The sequence below is a fragment of the Xenopus laevis genome, chromosome 5S (assembly GCF_017654675.1).
Source record: "Xenopus laevis strain J_2021 chromosome 5S, Xenopus_laevis_v10.1, whole genome shotgun sequence".
Taxonomy (NCBI): Eukaryota; Metazoa; Chordata; class Amphibia; order Anura; family Pipidae; genus Xenopus; species Xenopus laevis.
Window position 1 is genome coordinate 135,503,918 of NC_054380.1, and position 16,913 is coordinate 135,520,830.

At 39.1% G+C, this 16,913-nt stretch overlaps 1 protein-coding gene across 4 annotated transcripts in view; it reads right to left on the reverse strand.

Annotated features, from left to right (window-relative positions):
* Nucleotides 1-216: 216 nt before the first annotated feature.
* mmut.S (methylmalonyl-CoA mutase S homeolog) overlaps nucleotides 217-16,913 on the reverse strand; it is a 59,114-nt gene continuing 42,417 nt past the window's right edge. For all 4 annotated transcript variants that reach the window (XM_018266002.2, XM_041565093.1, XM_018266003.2 and 1 more), the window contains exons 10-13: nucleotides 11,067-11,198; nucleotides 10,477-10,624; nucleotides 2,710-2,877; nucleotides 217-517 (exon numbers count right to left, since the gene is read on the reverse strand). In XM_018266002.2, the coding sequence (XP_018121491.1) occupies nucleotides 389-517; nucleotides 2,710-2,877; nucleotides 10,477-10,624; nucleotides 11,067-11,198 (577 nt within the window). In that variant the 3' untranslated portion in view covers nucleotides 217-388. The remainder of the gene's footprint in view (nucleotides 518-2,709; nucleotides 2,878-10,476; nucleotides 10,625-11,066; nucleotides 11,199-16,913) is intronic.

Sequence of the window (16,913 nt, forward strand, 5' to 3'; positions counted from 1 at the left end):
TGCTCTACAAAATTGTTGTCGCAAGACAGGGGGGGAATCATTAAATACAACCTCGGAGATTTGGAAAATTCCTATTATTGTGTATTTAAGTGACCACCTACCTGATTCATTTTGAAAAATCGAATCAATTTAATACATACCGTATGCACTTCATAGGAAATCCAGGCAAAGGCGGACAATGTTCAGGTTTATAAAGGGAAGGCTCGGAGCAAAGGATTTAAGAAACAACAATTTTTATTTTAAATGATAATTTATATATATTTACATTAGATAATTCGATTTCAGTCTGATTTCTGTTCATCTGCAGTTGAGGCAACGACTGGCTTCTATTCTCTAAATTCACTCTAAATATCCAGTAAAGTATAAATGTATGGGTCAGACATGGATATTACAGAGACTGCTGCCTTTTGTCCAAACTTGTCTCAATGTCATCAATCACCTGAACAGCTGCTTTGGGAATACGGGTTCCGGGTCCAAATACACTGGACACTCCAACGTTGAATAAAAAGTCATAGTCCTATTGAAGGCAGAAAATGGGGAAATAAAAGAAGAGAAAGGAAAAAAATAAAGTGATCTCGACAGTAAATGCATTCAGTGTAGAAATAAAAACTGGGTAAAAATAAAAAATGTATCTAATATAGTTAGTTAGCCAAATATGTAATGTATAAAGGCTGGAGTGACTGGATGTGTAACATACCGTATATACTCTAGTATTAGCCGAGTTTTTCAGCCCCCAAAATATGCTGAGAAACTCTACCCGGCATCCAAAAACGAGACGCCAGCACCTCCAATGGGAGCAGAAACCCTCAATTTTTTGATTGAAACTTACCAGAAGCTGCTGCATTTCTCACCCTAGGCTTATACTCGAGTCAATAAGCTTTCCCAGTTTTTAGAGGTAAAATTAGGTACCTCGGCTTATACTCTGGAAGGCTTATACTCGAGTATATACGGTAACAGCCAGAACACTACTTCCTGCTTTTCAGCTCTCTTGCTTTCCACTGATTGGTTACCAGGCAGTAACCAATCAGAGACTTGAGGGTGGCACATGGGTCATATCTGTTGCTTTTGAATCTGCAAACTCACTGAACAGTTATGTCCCATTAGCCCCCCCTTATAGTCACTGACTAACTCAGAGTTAGAGAGTTGAAAAGCAGGAAGTAGTGTTCTGGCTATTATGTTACACATCCAGTCACTCCAGCCTTTATACGTTACATTTTTGCCTAACTAACTATATTAGATACATTTATTTTATTCTATTTACCCAGTTTTTATTTTTACACTGAACTGTTCCTTTAACATATCCTACTAACAAGTGAGTCTATCAAAGTCTTTCCCCTGTGCTTTCCTATCACTGAAAGCTACAGACATCAATGGGTAAGTCATTCTGACAGTTCCACCTGTGCCTTCCATAGAGCCATCTGTGCTCATATAGGATTTCTCCTAGAATCTGTAATGCTGGGGGCCCAGTTTTAAAAACCAGTGACCTAAAATCATCAATGAGTGGTTAAGCTTTTAACATTTGTAATTAAATGTTTTTTTTTTTTTTTGAAGATTATAGTTTGAAACATCATTTGATTTAATGCTATCAGTACCTAAGAATAAAGCTTCCTTAAAACAATGTGATCCTAATGAAAGGCCTGAGGACCAGATGTGGCTTAAAAGAGAAACTACCAATGCAGTTTATTGCCAATAGATTAGTCACAATAGTGCAAGCTAGAACACAATTTTTATTCTCTAGAATGCTTTTCCATACCCGAGTAATCAGGTCTAGACACTGTCTCGGTTTGTTTAGGATAGCAGCTGTCATATTAGCTTGCTGTGACATCACTTCCTGCCTGAGACTCTCCCTGCTCCATGAGCTTAGATTACAGCAGGGAGGGGAGGAGGGAGGGAGAGTTTACAATAAAAAACTGCAACATTACATTGGATCATCTGGAGACCCCTTTGCAGCTCCTGTTTCTTCTAGTGCCGCACATGATTGTGACTATATTAGTGGCTCTTTAAAGCAATATATTTGAGGTGAACGACATGTACAAAGTGAATCACAAGAGCTTAAAACATTAAATGGAAATGTAACTGATGAACAAATAAGGAAAATGTAATTAAATAAATTAAAATTTAATATAATCATCATACTGAAATAAGAAACTTTCTAAGCACAATTAAAAATTCTGTAAGTTTCTGAAATAATTATATTTATGCTCACTATCCCTCTCTCATCTGTTTCTCTTCATTCTGTCTTCATGCAGCAGTTGGGTGTCAGATATTCACTGACAGTTAGATCCAATATATCTTATAGGGGGGCTCCTTTTGCCTAGAAGATGTATTAGAGCTCACTCTATTAAACTCACCAGACATCATGTCTCTCTACATGCAGGATTTGTGCAAAAGGCAGTTATTTTGTTAAATTTTGTTTGTACTGGAATCAGTTATTTGAGTGAGCTCTAATTCATCTGCTAGGAAAGGTGCCCCCCTATAAGATATATTGGATCTAACAGTCAATGATTATCTGACACCCAACTGCCGCATGAAGAGAGAATGAAGAGAAACAGATGCTGAGAGAGGAATAGTGAATATTAACGTAATTATTTCAGAAACAGTACAGAATTTCTATTTGATTATATTTAGAAAGTTTCTTATTTCAGTATGAGGAAGCTTATATTAAATATACATTTTTCCCCGATAGTTCCCCTTTAAATAAGACCGTACCTGAGGTGGGATGACGCCCCCACAGATGACAAGAATATCAGGACGCCCAAGGGAGCTCAACTCGTTGATCAGTTCAGGAACAAGCGTTTTATGTCCTGCAGCCAAAGTGCTGACTCCTACGCAATGGACGTCCGCATCAACCGCCTGCTGAGCCACCTCCCGGGGTGTCTGTTAAATAAGAAACCATCATTTATAGGGGGGAATTCATAAAAGTGAGGATATCGAGACAAAATAAAAGTGGAGATAAAAATGACAGATTTTCCACCAAATTCACAAACCTCTATCTCCACCTTTGTGAATTTGTCTTTTAAGCAGTTTTCAGATTTTGTCTTTTGCACAACATTTTAAAGACATTTCTTCTGAATTTGTCTTAAGCGTTCATTACACCTGTCAGTCAGACATCAAATTTGAATTTTTGGGAGAGGGGGTTTAATTTTACTTGGGATAATTATACATCATTTGTTTCGGGATAACCAGGGCTTTCTATATCTGCCCACATGTTTGTGTAATTCCACTTCTGTAATGAGATATAAGGGTCTAAATACAAGAAATTCTATTTTGCATAATATAAAGATCTGTATCAGAAATATGTTTTATTATCTTAGGTCTAGTGTCTAATTGCTGCTAAAACTAAAAAATTGCCTGGATGACTTTACTTTTCCTTTAGATAAAATATTCACTCAAATTGCTGATATTGCCTCATCCATTAAGCTAAAACTATTAAAATAATAACAAAGGACTCAGGTATTCGAATATATATTTATGTAGAGGGGGTGCCTAGTGGTAATTTGTCACATTTTCTATAATTCACTTCCTGACATTTTAGGGTAAATCCTGCCTTACTGGGAGGGGGGGGTTCCCAAACCTTTTTTTACCCAGGAGCAATATTCAGATGCAAAAAGAGATGGAGAGCAACACAAGCATGAACGATGTTTTGGTTGGTCCAAACTAAGGGGCAAATTCACTAAGCGCCGAAGGCTAGCGTTACTTCGCTAGCGTTTGTCATTTTCGTTACTGCGCAAATTCACTAACGAACGCTGGCGTAGTTTCGCTAGTGTTACTTCGCACCCTTACGCCTGGCGAAGTTTCGCTAGCGACGTAACTACGCAAATTCACTAACGCTACGCAATAGAGTAGATAGGGATTGTTTCAAAAAAAGTCAAAAATGTTTCCAAGTCCCAAAAAACGCTGGCGTGTTTTCTACATTATGGGTGATAGGCTGAAAAAGATCGAAAATTTTTTGGGCTCCCCTCCTTCCCCCCTACATTTCCTGACTCATGGCAACTTACCTAGACAGTGGGCACATGTGTAGGGCAAAATAACATTTTTATTTGCTGATTTGAAGGTTTTCTTGGCATTTGTAGTGCTGATACGTATTCCTCCATTACAATTTGAATTTCGCGCCGTATGCAAATTAGCCTTCGCTAGCGTAACTTCGCTTTGCTTAGCGAATCAACGCTAGCGCAACTTCGCAACCTTACGCTACCCCTGAGCGCAACTTCGGATTTTAGTGAATTTGTGGAGCGCTGGCGAAACTACGCCTGGCGAAGTTGCGCCTGGCGCAACTTTGAATCTTAGTGAATTTGCCCCTATTTGCTGTGATTGGCCATTTGGTAGCCCCTATGTGGACTGGCAGCCTACAGGAGACTCTGTTTGGCAGTACATGTTTTTCATGCAACCAAAATTTTCCTTCAAGCCAAATTAAAAAATAAACACCTGCCTTGAGGCCACTGGGAGCAACATCCGAGGGTTTGGTGAGTAACATGTTGCTCATGAGCTACTGGTTGGGGATCACTGCCTTACTGCATTACCTCCATAGTTGTAGAATTGTAGAATTCACACACAATGCGCACATTGCTGGCAATGTTGTCATAAATGCAAAGGAAATTGAAATTGACAAAACCGATTCAACAAACCTTTTCTATAATCCTCCCAATGGAAAGCTGGTCAAAATTCCTTTCTCAACCGTACGTTACAGATGACATTATAGATGAATTTAAAATCTATCCTGTATCTACCACATGTAGTGTGAAGGCTATGGCATACATGATACGGCCTAGATAGCACTGTCATGAATAATAGATAATTGCTCATGTATTAAAGGAGAAGGAAAGCTACGGAGGCATTTTATTGCCAATAGATTAGCTGCAATAGTGCAAGCTAGAATGCTATATTTATTCTGTAGAATGTTTTACCATACCCGAGTAAAAAGCTCTAGAAACTCTCTGTTTGTTTAGGATAGGAGCTGCAGTATTAATGTGGTGTGACATCACTTCCTGCCTGAGTCTCTCCCTGCTCTGGGCTCAGATTACAGCAGAGAAGGGGGGGGGGGGAGGAGCAAACTGAGCATGCTCTTGCCCAGGGCAATGAGGTTTAAGCTGAAGGCAGGAAGTCTGATACAGAAGCCCATGAGTACACAATAGAAGGAAAGAAATGCAGTATGTCTTTTGACAGGGGACTCAGAGCAGCATTACTTTGGGGGTTTACTGGTATATTTAGATGGACCTTTCTGATAAGGCTTACTTAGTTTTAACCTTTCCTTCTCCTTTAAGACCTTGCCGTTAACGCTCTTATTTGCCTTGACTTTACAGCTTTCAACAAAAAAATTATTTCCAAGAAAGAAACAACTATGAATATTTAGCTGGGTTAATGCATCTTTTCAGTAGAGGGACGATTTATCAAAGATTGCACTAGGGAATGTAGGACAGAAGGACTCCCAGAAATAGGATTTAACAAAACATTCTTCATAGGAAAATTCACTAGAAAGAAAACTATTCTCAGAATGAAAGGAAAAGGACAGCAACACCATGGATAGCTGTAATTACAACAATCATATGACCGTAAGAAGCCTGAAGGCCCAAACAGAAGACATTAAGTTCAGGAGAAACACAGTTGATTCTACATGTGATGAAGGACCTATTTGATGACATGGTAATTTGTTGCAGACCATTTAATATGGAAATAACAGCAACAAAGCACATGAAGTTGTTGAGGAAGACTTCTAGTTAATAACAACGGGAAAAGGTGAACATAAAGAAAGTTATTACCAGTGGTGTAACTACCGGGGGAGCAGGGGGTGCGATTGGGCCAGGGCCTGCACCCCCTCAGGGCCCCCCGGCAGCTCGGGCGCCACTGTCTCCCACTGATTCTGGGACTCCAGCGGCAGAAAAATGGTGTACAGAGGGGGCCCCGGCTGCACGCCCCGCCCCCCTCTAGTTACGTTACTGGTTATTACACTAAGAATGTACTGTACGTTATCATACTTTCCATATTTAAGAACGTTTCTTATTAAAAGGAGTTTAGAATGGACAAATAACTTTCTGAGATGGCTTTGCAATTCATCTGGTTCCCTCAACCTGCAAGATTCTCTCCAACTTGCGTACAACTTCTTCAAGACATTGGGATATATATATCAATGTATTTATCAAAGGATGAACTTTAGAAGTCAATGACAGAGGCCCCATGAAGATGTTAATAGTAGCGATGAGCCAAATTTTTGCCAATTTTGTTTAGAAAATGACGCCCCATAGACTCCAATGGGAGAAAAAAAATGTTGCGCTTCAAAACAAAAATTTGACGCGCAAAAGTCACGTTTTTTTATTTGAAGGAAAACTCGCTTTGAATTAGATTTTAGAGTCAGGACTATTCGATTGAATTTTAGAGGGTAAATAAAATCTAATTTATTAGAGTTAAAAAAATTCACATTATTCTAAAATTTGACTTGATCTGACATGATGGGGTAAATTGTGCGCAAGGCCAGCCTAAATGCATTCGTTCTGAATCTGCAATTGCATCACTCACACACATTGCACACGGGGAAATCGGCTAATATTGTCATAAATGCAAGAGAAACATTTGTTGGAGATCTGCAGATCTGAATAAAACGCAACATTCCTGCATGAGCCTTTCAACAGAAAGCGTTATTATTCCCGAGACAGTGTTCCCTTTCTAACCTTATTAAATTATACATGGAATTAAATCCAACCTATATCTACAACATAGAGTGCCAAACTTATGGAAGCATTATAGGGCCAGGATTGCACCCTATTGAAGAAATGTATTTTTTGCTCTATGAATCAAAGACCTCACTATGAACTCTACCTGAGCTGCCTACATTCTCTTTCACAATCACACAACAAACTTGGGTCAGTCTCATCAGTAGCCAATTAACGTGCATCCATGGTTTTTTTTGTACGGTCAAATCATGCCTGAAACAACAACCATTGATTTTCTAGCTGCCGTATCAAATTCAGATTGAGCAAATATTGTCCATTGTACATTGTTATTTCTGATGTTTATTAGAAAAAAAAGATTGACTTTTTGGGCTAGATTGAAACGTCAAATGATGAGGTTGACTAGAGTTGGTAGAAACACAATGGACGCATTTCGTTTTTCCCATTATGGACTCAGTCAACTGAACAGCCTGAAACAAAATCACGGCAATTTGGCCACCTTTGGCCCTGTGAGATCAAGCCTGCAGTGAATGGGTGATGCACATAGTGTAGGCATTCATATGTAAATAGTAGCGTAGAGTGGCGTGACGCTTCCAGAAAGACACTGAGAAGATCACTTTTTGCACATTTTATGTGATGGATGCAGAAAAGCCTTGGGTGGCTTATGTATGCAAGTTACACGGTAATGTATATATACTGTATCCGTCCACACGTTCTCAACAATACTACAAGCAGCCTCTCAAATTACATTGTCAACTAATGAGGAAGACTTATTGATAGGTTGTCTATGTTCTTCTCCAAAAACCAAAGCAATGGTTGGGTAAAAAGTAAGTTCATGGATATCAGTAATGGCACACGCACAAAGAAAAAAGCACAGCCCTCAAGAACATTACTTACCTAAGGGTAGTCCCTGCTCAATAATTCAATTATTTTTTTCCTCCTTCACCCTATTTCTACTAGTTCGGTGTAGAATGCTTAAAAAGATGGTCTTGATGAACCATTTTTCCCCTTAATTCATATAGAGTAAGGCAAAATAGAATGTAAAAATGAAACAACTATGTTTAATATAAAAATGTATGCTTAGTAATTGGATTTTACAACATATAGGAACATGAAAAGGGGATCCTATTAAGTAAGCATAGCTATCTCTTTCCATTTCCTTGATGCATAGAACTTCAGAAGACGCAATAGAACACAAAGTGGAAGAGAACATTGAAATATCTCCTCCGAGGCCTTTTATGTTAGACTCTTGAAATAAAAACGTTCACAATTTTTATAAGACCTGTGAGTGCGGATCCTACTTGTGCATTAGAAATTTAAATTTTGATACTGCACCCAGGCATCTGAAACCATATGTCGAGAGTGCCGGCCATTGAAGTCCGCACACGTCATTTAGGATTCAACACTGGGTGCTGTGTATAGATTGTAAAATCCAGTAGTCCAGGGGTTACACGCACACTGTTTCTTTTATGAAAATTTTATTGGAAAAATTGTTAAACATGCATCGCATCGACGTTTCGGTTCATGGTTTAGAACCTTTCTCAAGATGCTTTTCCATATGAATGGCTACATTTCCGTTACAAAATTTAAAACTTACATAACCCCGCCCACTTGCTGACATAACTACTCGCGATTGGAACAGCATGCTTATTAACAATAGATTTAGTTACTAAACAATATTATACACAGTCAAAAAAAAAGAAAAAGTAATAACTCCAACAGAGTTCATATATCATACATTAGGAGGCAAAAGATATTACAAAGTTGCAGAGTCTAGCGTTTATCTAGGAAGCAATTAAATGAGCAGTATTCCTTTAACCCTCGTGGGGCCAATGTGTCAAGGGTTTTAATCCAAAAACATTCACGCTGTAGCAACATCCGTGATCGATCAACACCCCTACGAGGCATAGGGACATGATCGATCGCCATCTATTTAAAGGTGGTCAAGCCATGCCCCATCTCCAGAAAATGCTTGGCTACAGGCTTAGTAGTTTTCTGATCTCTGAACTCCGTATTGATGGCCGATCTATGGCCATCCATGCGTAGTCTCAGAGCCATGTCTGTCTTGCCGACATATGACAGCCCACAGGGGCAAGTAATTAAATAAATCACATGTGTAGTTGTGCATGTGATATGATGTCGGATCGAGTAGCGACGTCCCCTCCATGGATGAACAAAACTTTTTCCAGGAGTCATATATCGGCAAGACAGACACGTAGGGCACTTGAAACAGCCCAATTTATTAGAGGGAAGCCATGTAGGTTCAGATCTTTGTGTTAAATAACATTGTGTTGGATCTCCCAATACTAGTAAATCCCTCAGATGTTTCCCCCTGCGGTAACCAAACATCGGTGGATTAGGGCTAATCTTGTCTAATTTAGGGTCCGCTTTTATAATTTTCCAACTAGATTGCATTGCTTGACAAATCGAAGGGGACAGACCATTGAATTGGGTAGATAAAATCAAAAGATTACGCTCACATTTCCTGATATCTGATGAAAGTATTCTTTGTCTTGCTAAGCAGAATGCTCTGTCAAGATCTTTCTTAATATAACCCCGCTCGAAAAAATGTTCAGTCATGTGCGTCAACTGCGTCTCACAATTAGAGGAATCCGAGTTGTTTCTTAGTACTCTACAGTATTGTGATAATGGTAAAGAACGTTTAAGAGCCGGTGCATGACAACTTGATGCATGTAAAAGAGTATTACGATCAGTGTACTCTAAACAGGACCCCTGTAAAGTCAAATATAAATCCAAAAATTCCAATTCTTTGCCACATTTAGAGGTAAATTTAATAGTGTCTGAGTTCTATTACCATATTTTTAAAGCTCTCTTCACTACCTCTCCAGATCAATACAATATCGTCAATAAAACTTTGTACATGACGATACTCTGTTGGAATTTAGACAAAATATGGATACCATCAAATTGATGCATAAATAAATTTGCATACGAGGGGGCCATTGGTGCCCCCCTATCGCAGTACCTGAGATCTGTTTTTCTTCAAACCGAAAATAATTCTAATTAAGACAAATAGTTAGCAATTCAATAATAAAATTGATATATATATACCCATCATGGGGTGTGCAGCCTTCTAACTGTTGGTGCAATGCTGAATGTTGCGGTCGGCAACAGGAGAAAATAATTATACATTCAATGAAATATTTCCATTACACAAATATCGTTTTTGTTTGGAGTCGGTAAAACACAAATTATTTGACTAAATTTTGCCTTCAAGTGGAGTTAGGTTGGGGATACACCATTTCTCTAAAGTGTTTAAAGGGCACTTTAAAGCTGCCAAAACATGGACTGACAGTGTGCTGCTGACTTGGCCAGTCCAGAAAAAGTTGACAGCCCATCTATAGGACCAAAATTACATCCTGCCCAATTTGCAACGCTCCAATGGTTTTAAAGTTAACTGCCAACACCACTCCAACTGCCTGCCTGCGTGAAATGGGCTAAAGGATAGACATTCTTGATGTAAAGATGGCCATACACTATAAGATCCACTGGTTTTGTGACCTGGATCTTTCCCCGATATGCTCACCAAGGCAATATCTAGGGCCAAACATGATGAGGACCGCACCAACTAGCTGATTCGGTCCTCTATCTCGAAAGAAAATCAAATCTGCTTGATCGATATCAGGATGATTTTTTGGCCACAAATTGATCGGAGAGGCCCGTCTGAACGCCCTGTACACTGGCAGATAAGCTGCCATATTGGTCTAAAGGACCATTTTCGGCAGCTTAAATCTGCCCGTGTGTGGCCACCTTTACTGGAAGACGACAACACAAAGACACACAATAAAAGTACCTGAAAAAGGGGTCCAATGTCAACATCAAAACCAAGGTCAGCAAATCCAGTAGCAATGACTTTAGCTCCCCTGTCGTGGCCATCTTGTCCCATCTTTGCGACTAGCAAACGGGGTCTGCGCCCTTCTCGGTCCATGAATTTCTGCACTCTAGAAAAGACTTGCCTTGTTATCCAAGAACAGGTGGAAACACAAGATCTTATCTTCTATGACCATCAGCAAAAAAACATACCACCAACCCACAGCTTTGGCTCAAATAAAATCTTATGTGAAATGAAATAAAAAACGTTAGACCAAATGATTTTTGCCTTCACAATTTCTCTTTCTGATTCCGCATATGTACCCAAGATTCTCATCTGAGCGCAGAACTTTCACCTGATCTGGTTACTTTGCCAGTTTTCAGCATTCTCCTCTGGGCTTTACCCACTACATCTCTTCCCTGTATCTTCCTCTGACCACTGTTTGCCATATTCATGTTTACAAACCCTTCTGACTTTTGTGCTTAGTCCCCAATGTCCTTGTCACTAGACTTCCCCAATATTCCCGACTGAAGACTTTTTCCTTAGATAGAAGGTAACTAAACAAGTCTTACCTGCTGATAGCAAAGGAGATCTCCTCACTCTCCCCAAACTCCTGCCGATAGGCTCCACTCACCATCCGATCACTGGCTTTGTGCTCACCAAACACCTTCTTCATGGCATCTGTTATTTCCCCAACTGTGCATCTAGCAACAATAAACATGTTCTTTTCATTCTCTACTTTCACACAAATACTTTTATTTAAGCTAAATGAAGAAGCCAATACTAACTGGGTCTGCTTCTAAGAGCCAAGGTAGAAACGGTAGTTCATTAAATCGAGAGCAGCAGGTGAATTTGATGAACATTTGCCTTGATGTCACAATGTCATAATGCTAATGAACATCCAGATGGAGCATAACGTGCAATTTATGGAGTATGAAAAACAGTTGGAGCTGGAGATAGCACTTCTGATCGGGGTTTGGGTGCCCTTTTCAACTTGCACTGGATTTCAGGTGTAAGGCACCTGAATGGAGCGCCTATGAATACAGTGATGCTGACCACAGACAGCTCTGTATTCACTGGGAAACATACCAGTCACTGCATTGCATCAATCCCCAGTCTAAATGGGAAGTTCCATTCCTTTTACCAAACTACTCCTTTTTACACAAGATTAACATTTTTGTTCAGACAGAAAGTTCTAGGTTTCTGTGGTCCCTACTATTCTCATTCACATCCAGGTTGGACACAGCATAGACCATAAAAGAGTATGAGCCCCCAGCTTGTTAATAATTACAACATTAAAAATGTATAAAAATATAATTTTGCCAATACATGACGGCTTTCAAGATTTTCTCTCAAGGTGAAAAGACAAAGAGGAACAAAACAATTTCCCTACCTTGATGTATGAGTTTTAGTTTGTAGACACAGCAGTCTCGGCCGTACAGAACACGGACTGCATCTCTTTACAGCAATTACCTATTTACACTATAAATGCCTCTGTTCTGCTGCACTTAAGAGGCTAAGATTATAAAGAGGAATAATATTGCTAAATCACACCCATTTGCACAGCGGGTCACCAAGCAACTGTAAGAACGTCAATAGCAAATAACCGTTGTCCCTACAGGATAAGCAATCTTCATTTTCTCAGCAGCTTTTCTAACCATCTAAGGCAATATTTTGTTCTGCAGATATTTTGGAAGCGCTAACGGGACACAAGCAGAGATATCCAACACTGCAGGAAAAAACATGTCAGTGACTGGTGGGCAAAGACAAATAGTGAACATACCTGGCAGATGTAGGTTCATTTTTAGCAACAGGTCCCATGGGAGACAGAGGGGCCCATTATCAACAGGCAGTATCCTATGGCAAACGGTTGCATTCATTGTTCTACCTGCAGCTGCCTGAAAAAAATCTCAATCGCTTTGGGTTCTGCCATCGGGCAAATTTGCCCAGTGTTGATAAATGAGCCCTAGTGTCAGATTTTGGATAGACATGTCTTAGAAGGGTTTGGAGTACTTCCCAATGCCATCTAAATAAACCTTGTCCTCAACTAATTCTGAATTAACATGTGTTTCTGAAGAGCAAACTCATGGCTTGCAGAATTGTATTTACTGCCCTATTCAACTGGACATGTAAGGATGTCTGGTCACATTCCCTGTGCTATTAGGTTCTACCGATTTCTAGCTTCTCGTTAGTTTATTTAACACTCTAGAAGGTCTATGGGATTTAATCATATTTGTGCCTGCCCTGCACAAGAGACAATGCTTGCTTAGGCAGGTTTAATTGCAAGCTGAGCCAGTATCATGGTCATGGAAGCTATGAAAAACGAAGGACTTTATGCAACTCCAAACTAAAATAGGTTTGCTAAAAAAAAAAATACAGTACTTCTATGAAACATTCCCATATAGATTATAGATTAAAACAGTGCGGAATAAATTCACACTTTTATTTATCAAAATCCAATTTTTTTCTGATATTTTATTTTAAAAAAGTCCGACCAAACCAGAATCCACTATTTTACCTTATTTATCGTTAAAGGACAAAGAAAGTCTAAAATAGAATAAGGCTAGAAATGCTGTATTTTGTTTACTAAACATAAACATGAACTTACTGCACCACAAGACTAATCAAACAAATGATTTATGCTTTCAAAGTTGGCCACAGGGGGTCACCATCTTGTAACTTTGTTAAACATTTTTGCAAGACTAAGACTGTGCACATGCTCAGTGTGGTCTGGGCTGCTTAGGGATCGTCATAAACAAAGCTGCTTGAATTCTGCATGGCTGGTAAGTAAGGTGGGGGCTCCCCCTGCTGTACATAATTATGATTGTTTCCCTGCAGAGCAGTTAGGGACCGTCTGACAATTCCTATCCACAGCAGTAAATGAAGGGAAAATTTCACTGCATACAGTCAGGTTTCTTATAAAAACGGTACATATTTTTTAATTAAAGTATATTGGAGATAGGTTTCTTTTTAATTAAAGAAAGTAAAAATGGGATTTTATTTTTTTTGCCTTTCCTTGTCCTTTAAAAAAGGCAGATTTAATTGGATTGGGTAAAAACCCAAAGCGTATGATTTTTTTTTCCCTGAATCAAATTATTTTTCCTCGACAAGCCAGATTTTTTTTGATTTTTAGCCAATTCCAGCGCGGATCATAGAAACTTCCAAATAGGATAGGGACCTCTCCCATTAACTTATATACAACCTCGGCAGGTCTGAGATGCCAGATTTTCGGATTCTGACTTTTTACATCCTCGGGGGAAGGTTAAATCTCAAAAAAAACCTTTTTTTTTTTTTCACTAAAATGTGGATTTTATCTTAAAAAAAACCCCTCAAATGTTTTTGAGTTTTTAGCATTCAGACTTTAATAAATAACCCCCTTAAAGTTGAACGGATGGTTTTTAAAAATATATTATTTGTAGCCTACTCTTCTTTTCTATACATATAGCAAACAAATCTATAGATCGAAATCCCATTTCAGATAAATGGATTTCCTGTATGAAATACTCGCAGCTTTATCTATGGTGTATCTTTTGTAATATCTCCAACCTACGCCTGTGTTATTACAAGTCACTCCAGGCTTTGAATGCCACATTTAATTTGCTGTTCTGACATAGATTAGACACTTTTATCTAAAGCCAGAAGGTAACTGGTAAAAGGCTGTCACTATTGGTTTAGATAATTCCTTGCCTAGAAAAGCACCAGTTCATATAGGTCAACCAGGAAAATCCAATGTATGTTATTTGTCACTCCCGAATCTGCAAATCTGTAAGTAAGTGTCACGCCTGGGAGAGAACATAATGGAGACGTTACAGACATGAATAGCTCATGCCATGACCTGGTGTCTCATCACTGCTACATCATTCCATCACGGCAAATGAAACAATACCATAACTACTTCAACTTGTTCTTCACTGATTCAGGAGCAATGCTCAATCCAGAAGAGAATTCCTAACCTCGTCCTCATTGCCTAAAAAAATATTCCTCCACACCTTTATTTTAATCCTGCATGAAGACTATATGTAAAGAGGACATAAATCATATGCTTATGTTGCTTTAATGCTCTACAGACCTCATTCAATGGTGGATGTGGTTAATTTACAGCTTAGCCTGATCAGTGTTTTAAATGTCTACAAGCAGCTTTTGCTTTGGTTTGATTGAATTCAAGAGTCAGTTGGTAGCGGATATCACTCCATGTACAGCCAACTCAAGTTCCTTTCGGAATACTGTTGGGTTACTTCAAAAAAGGCCTCTCTTTTTATAAAGGACTTTATTTAAAATATGATAACCAACAATCTACTGCTCTTGGGAAACTTCTCACTGATTCTCACTATATATTTTGTTATTATTATTATGTATTTTACAGGCACACAACCAGATTTGTGATCTAGGTTGCTGGGAGGAATTTTGGATACTCAGAAATCCGGTTTTAAAAAATCAGTTTACGCCGTATCCTTTAGTAACTGAACCTTTATTAAAGTTGGATTTTTTCTGGTCAGACTTTTAACGATGAAAAACACAATGTTTCATAGAATTTATTAAACCCCACTGATGTTAAAAGTCAGAATAAAAAAGTACTCCAACCCAGATCTGCCGGTTTTATGTACAAGTCAATAGTAGATGCTCCGTTGACATTTTGAAGATATCTTGATCTGCGCTTGGTTTCGTTCAATAATTCAAAGTTTTTGGATGTCAAATTGGAAAAAGTTGCAGGTTTTGGGTGTCAAATCTTAAATTGTTGCAGTTTTCAGTGGCAAAGCCAAAAAAAAAAAAAAACCACATACGGAATCGGGGGTAGAAGCACAGAAGGTGCCCCCCCAGCTTTGCGCCCTAGGCACGTGCCTACCCCTAGTTCCAGCCCTGCCAACATACACAGATGCTGTGTCGGATATTGTTGGTATATGCAGGCTAGTTTTAGTGGGACTAGATGTTACCCTACAAAGATTGGTCTCAATTCCCTGATAATTCAATCCTGGCTCTACATCGCATTCAAATCAGGACTTTAATCTCAAATATAAAAGTAAAATTATCCAATTAGGGAAAAAAGCCCTTTGATGTCTGCTCAGCTCCAAGCACCAGGAGGAAATCTTACATACACAAATAAATATACCATTGAGATAATACACAGTAGAGTTATTGATCTTCAAACATACATTGTGCCAACTCCATTTAGGTGGGTTCTCCTTCAGATGACAAATTGCATGGCTTTCATCCACCCCCACTCAAGACTATAATTCTACCAGTTATAGGATAAGTGGGTCAACTCTGCATTATGTATACAGTATAAGAGCAGATGTGTCAAAGCTGCTAACGCAAGTTCTAAACAGGATTTATTCTGAAAAGTAGAGATGTGGGTTGTGCCAGAAGGGGTTTAAAATGCCGGAACATTTCAGAGGCAAAACATCTTGTGCAACGAGCAAAAATAGCACAACGCCAATCAAAATGCATCTTACGTAGAAGAAGAGTTGGTGAAGCTGTTGCACATTTATCCTAGAATGAAAAGGAGTTTCTGTCCTGCTGCAAGAACACGACTTTGGTTGTGTTTTGACATACACGTGTTACAAGTGTGAAAAACAATTTGATGTTTTTGGTTCCTATAAGCAGGACTTTATGTATGATACTATCCATCTGGTGCCTCCTGCTGCAGTGCATCAGCCTAAAGTTTCAGCTTCTCGATAGCAGCAATGATCCAGGACTTCAAACTTGTCACAGGGGGTCACCATCTTGGAAAGTGTCTGTGACACTCACATGCTCAGTGGGCTCTGAGCAGCTGCTGTTGAGAAGCTAAGCTTAGGGCTCGTCACTAATTATCCAGCAGAAAATGAGGTTTGATACAGTGCCACACAAAATGTTACTGGTTAAATTAAGGAATGTTGGACTGGAACATAGTATTTGTACCTGGATAGAGAACTGGCTAAAAGATAGACTACAAAGAGTGGTGGTAAATGGAACATTTTCTAATTGGACCAGTGTTGCTAGTGGAGTACCGCAGGGCTCTGTACTAGGTCCCTTGCTTTTCAACTTGTTTATTAATGACCTGGAGGTGGCCATTGAAAGTACTGTTTCTATTTTTGCAGATGATACTAAATTGTGCAGAACTATAGGTTCAATGCAGGATGCTGCCACTTTGATTTGTCTAAACTGGAAAACTGGGCAGCAAACTGGAAAATGAGGTTCAATATTGATAAATGCAGGTTATGCACTTTGGCAAAAATAATATACCGTATATACTCGAGTATAAGCCGAGTTTCCCCCCCAAAATATGCTGAAAAACTCCACCTCTGCTTATACTCGGGTCAAGCGCAAAAACGGTCGCTGGCATCTAAGAATAGTCGCCAGCGTCCAAGAATAGTCTCCAACAACAACATTTTTAGTAGGGATGGACCGAATCCACTATTTTGGATTCGGCCGAACCCCCGAAT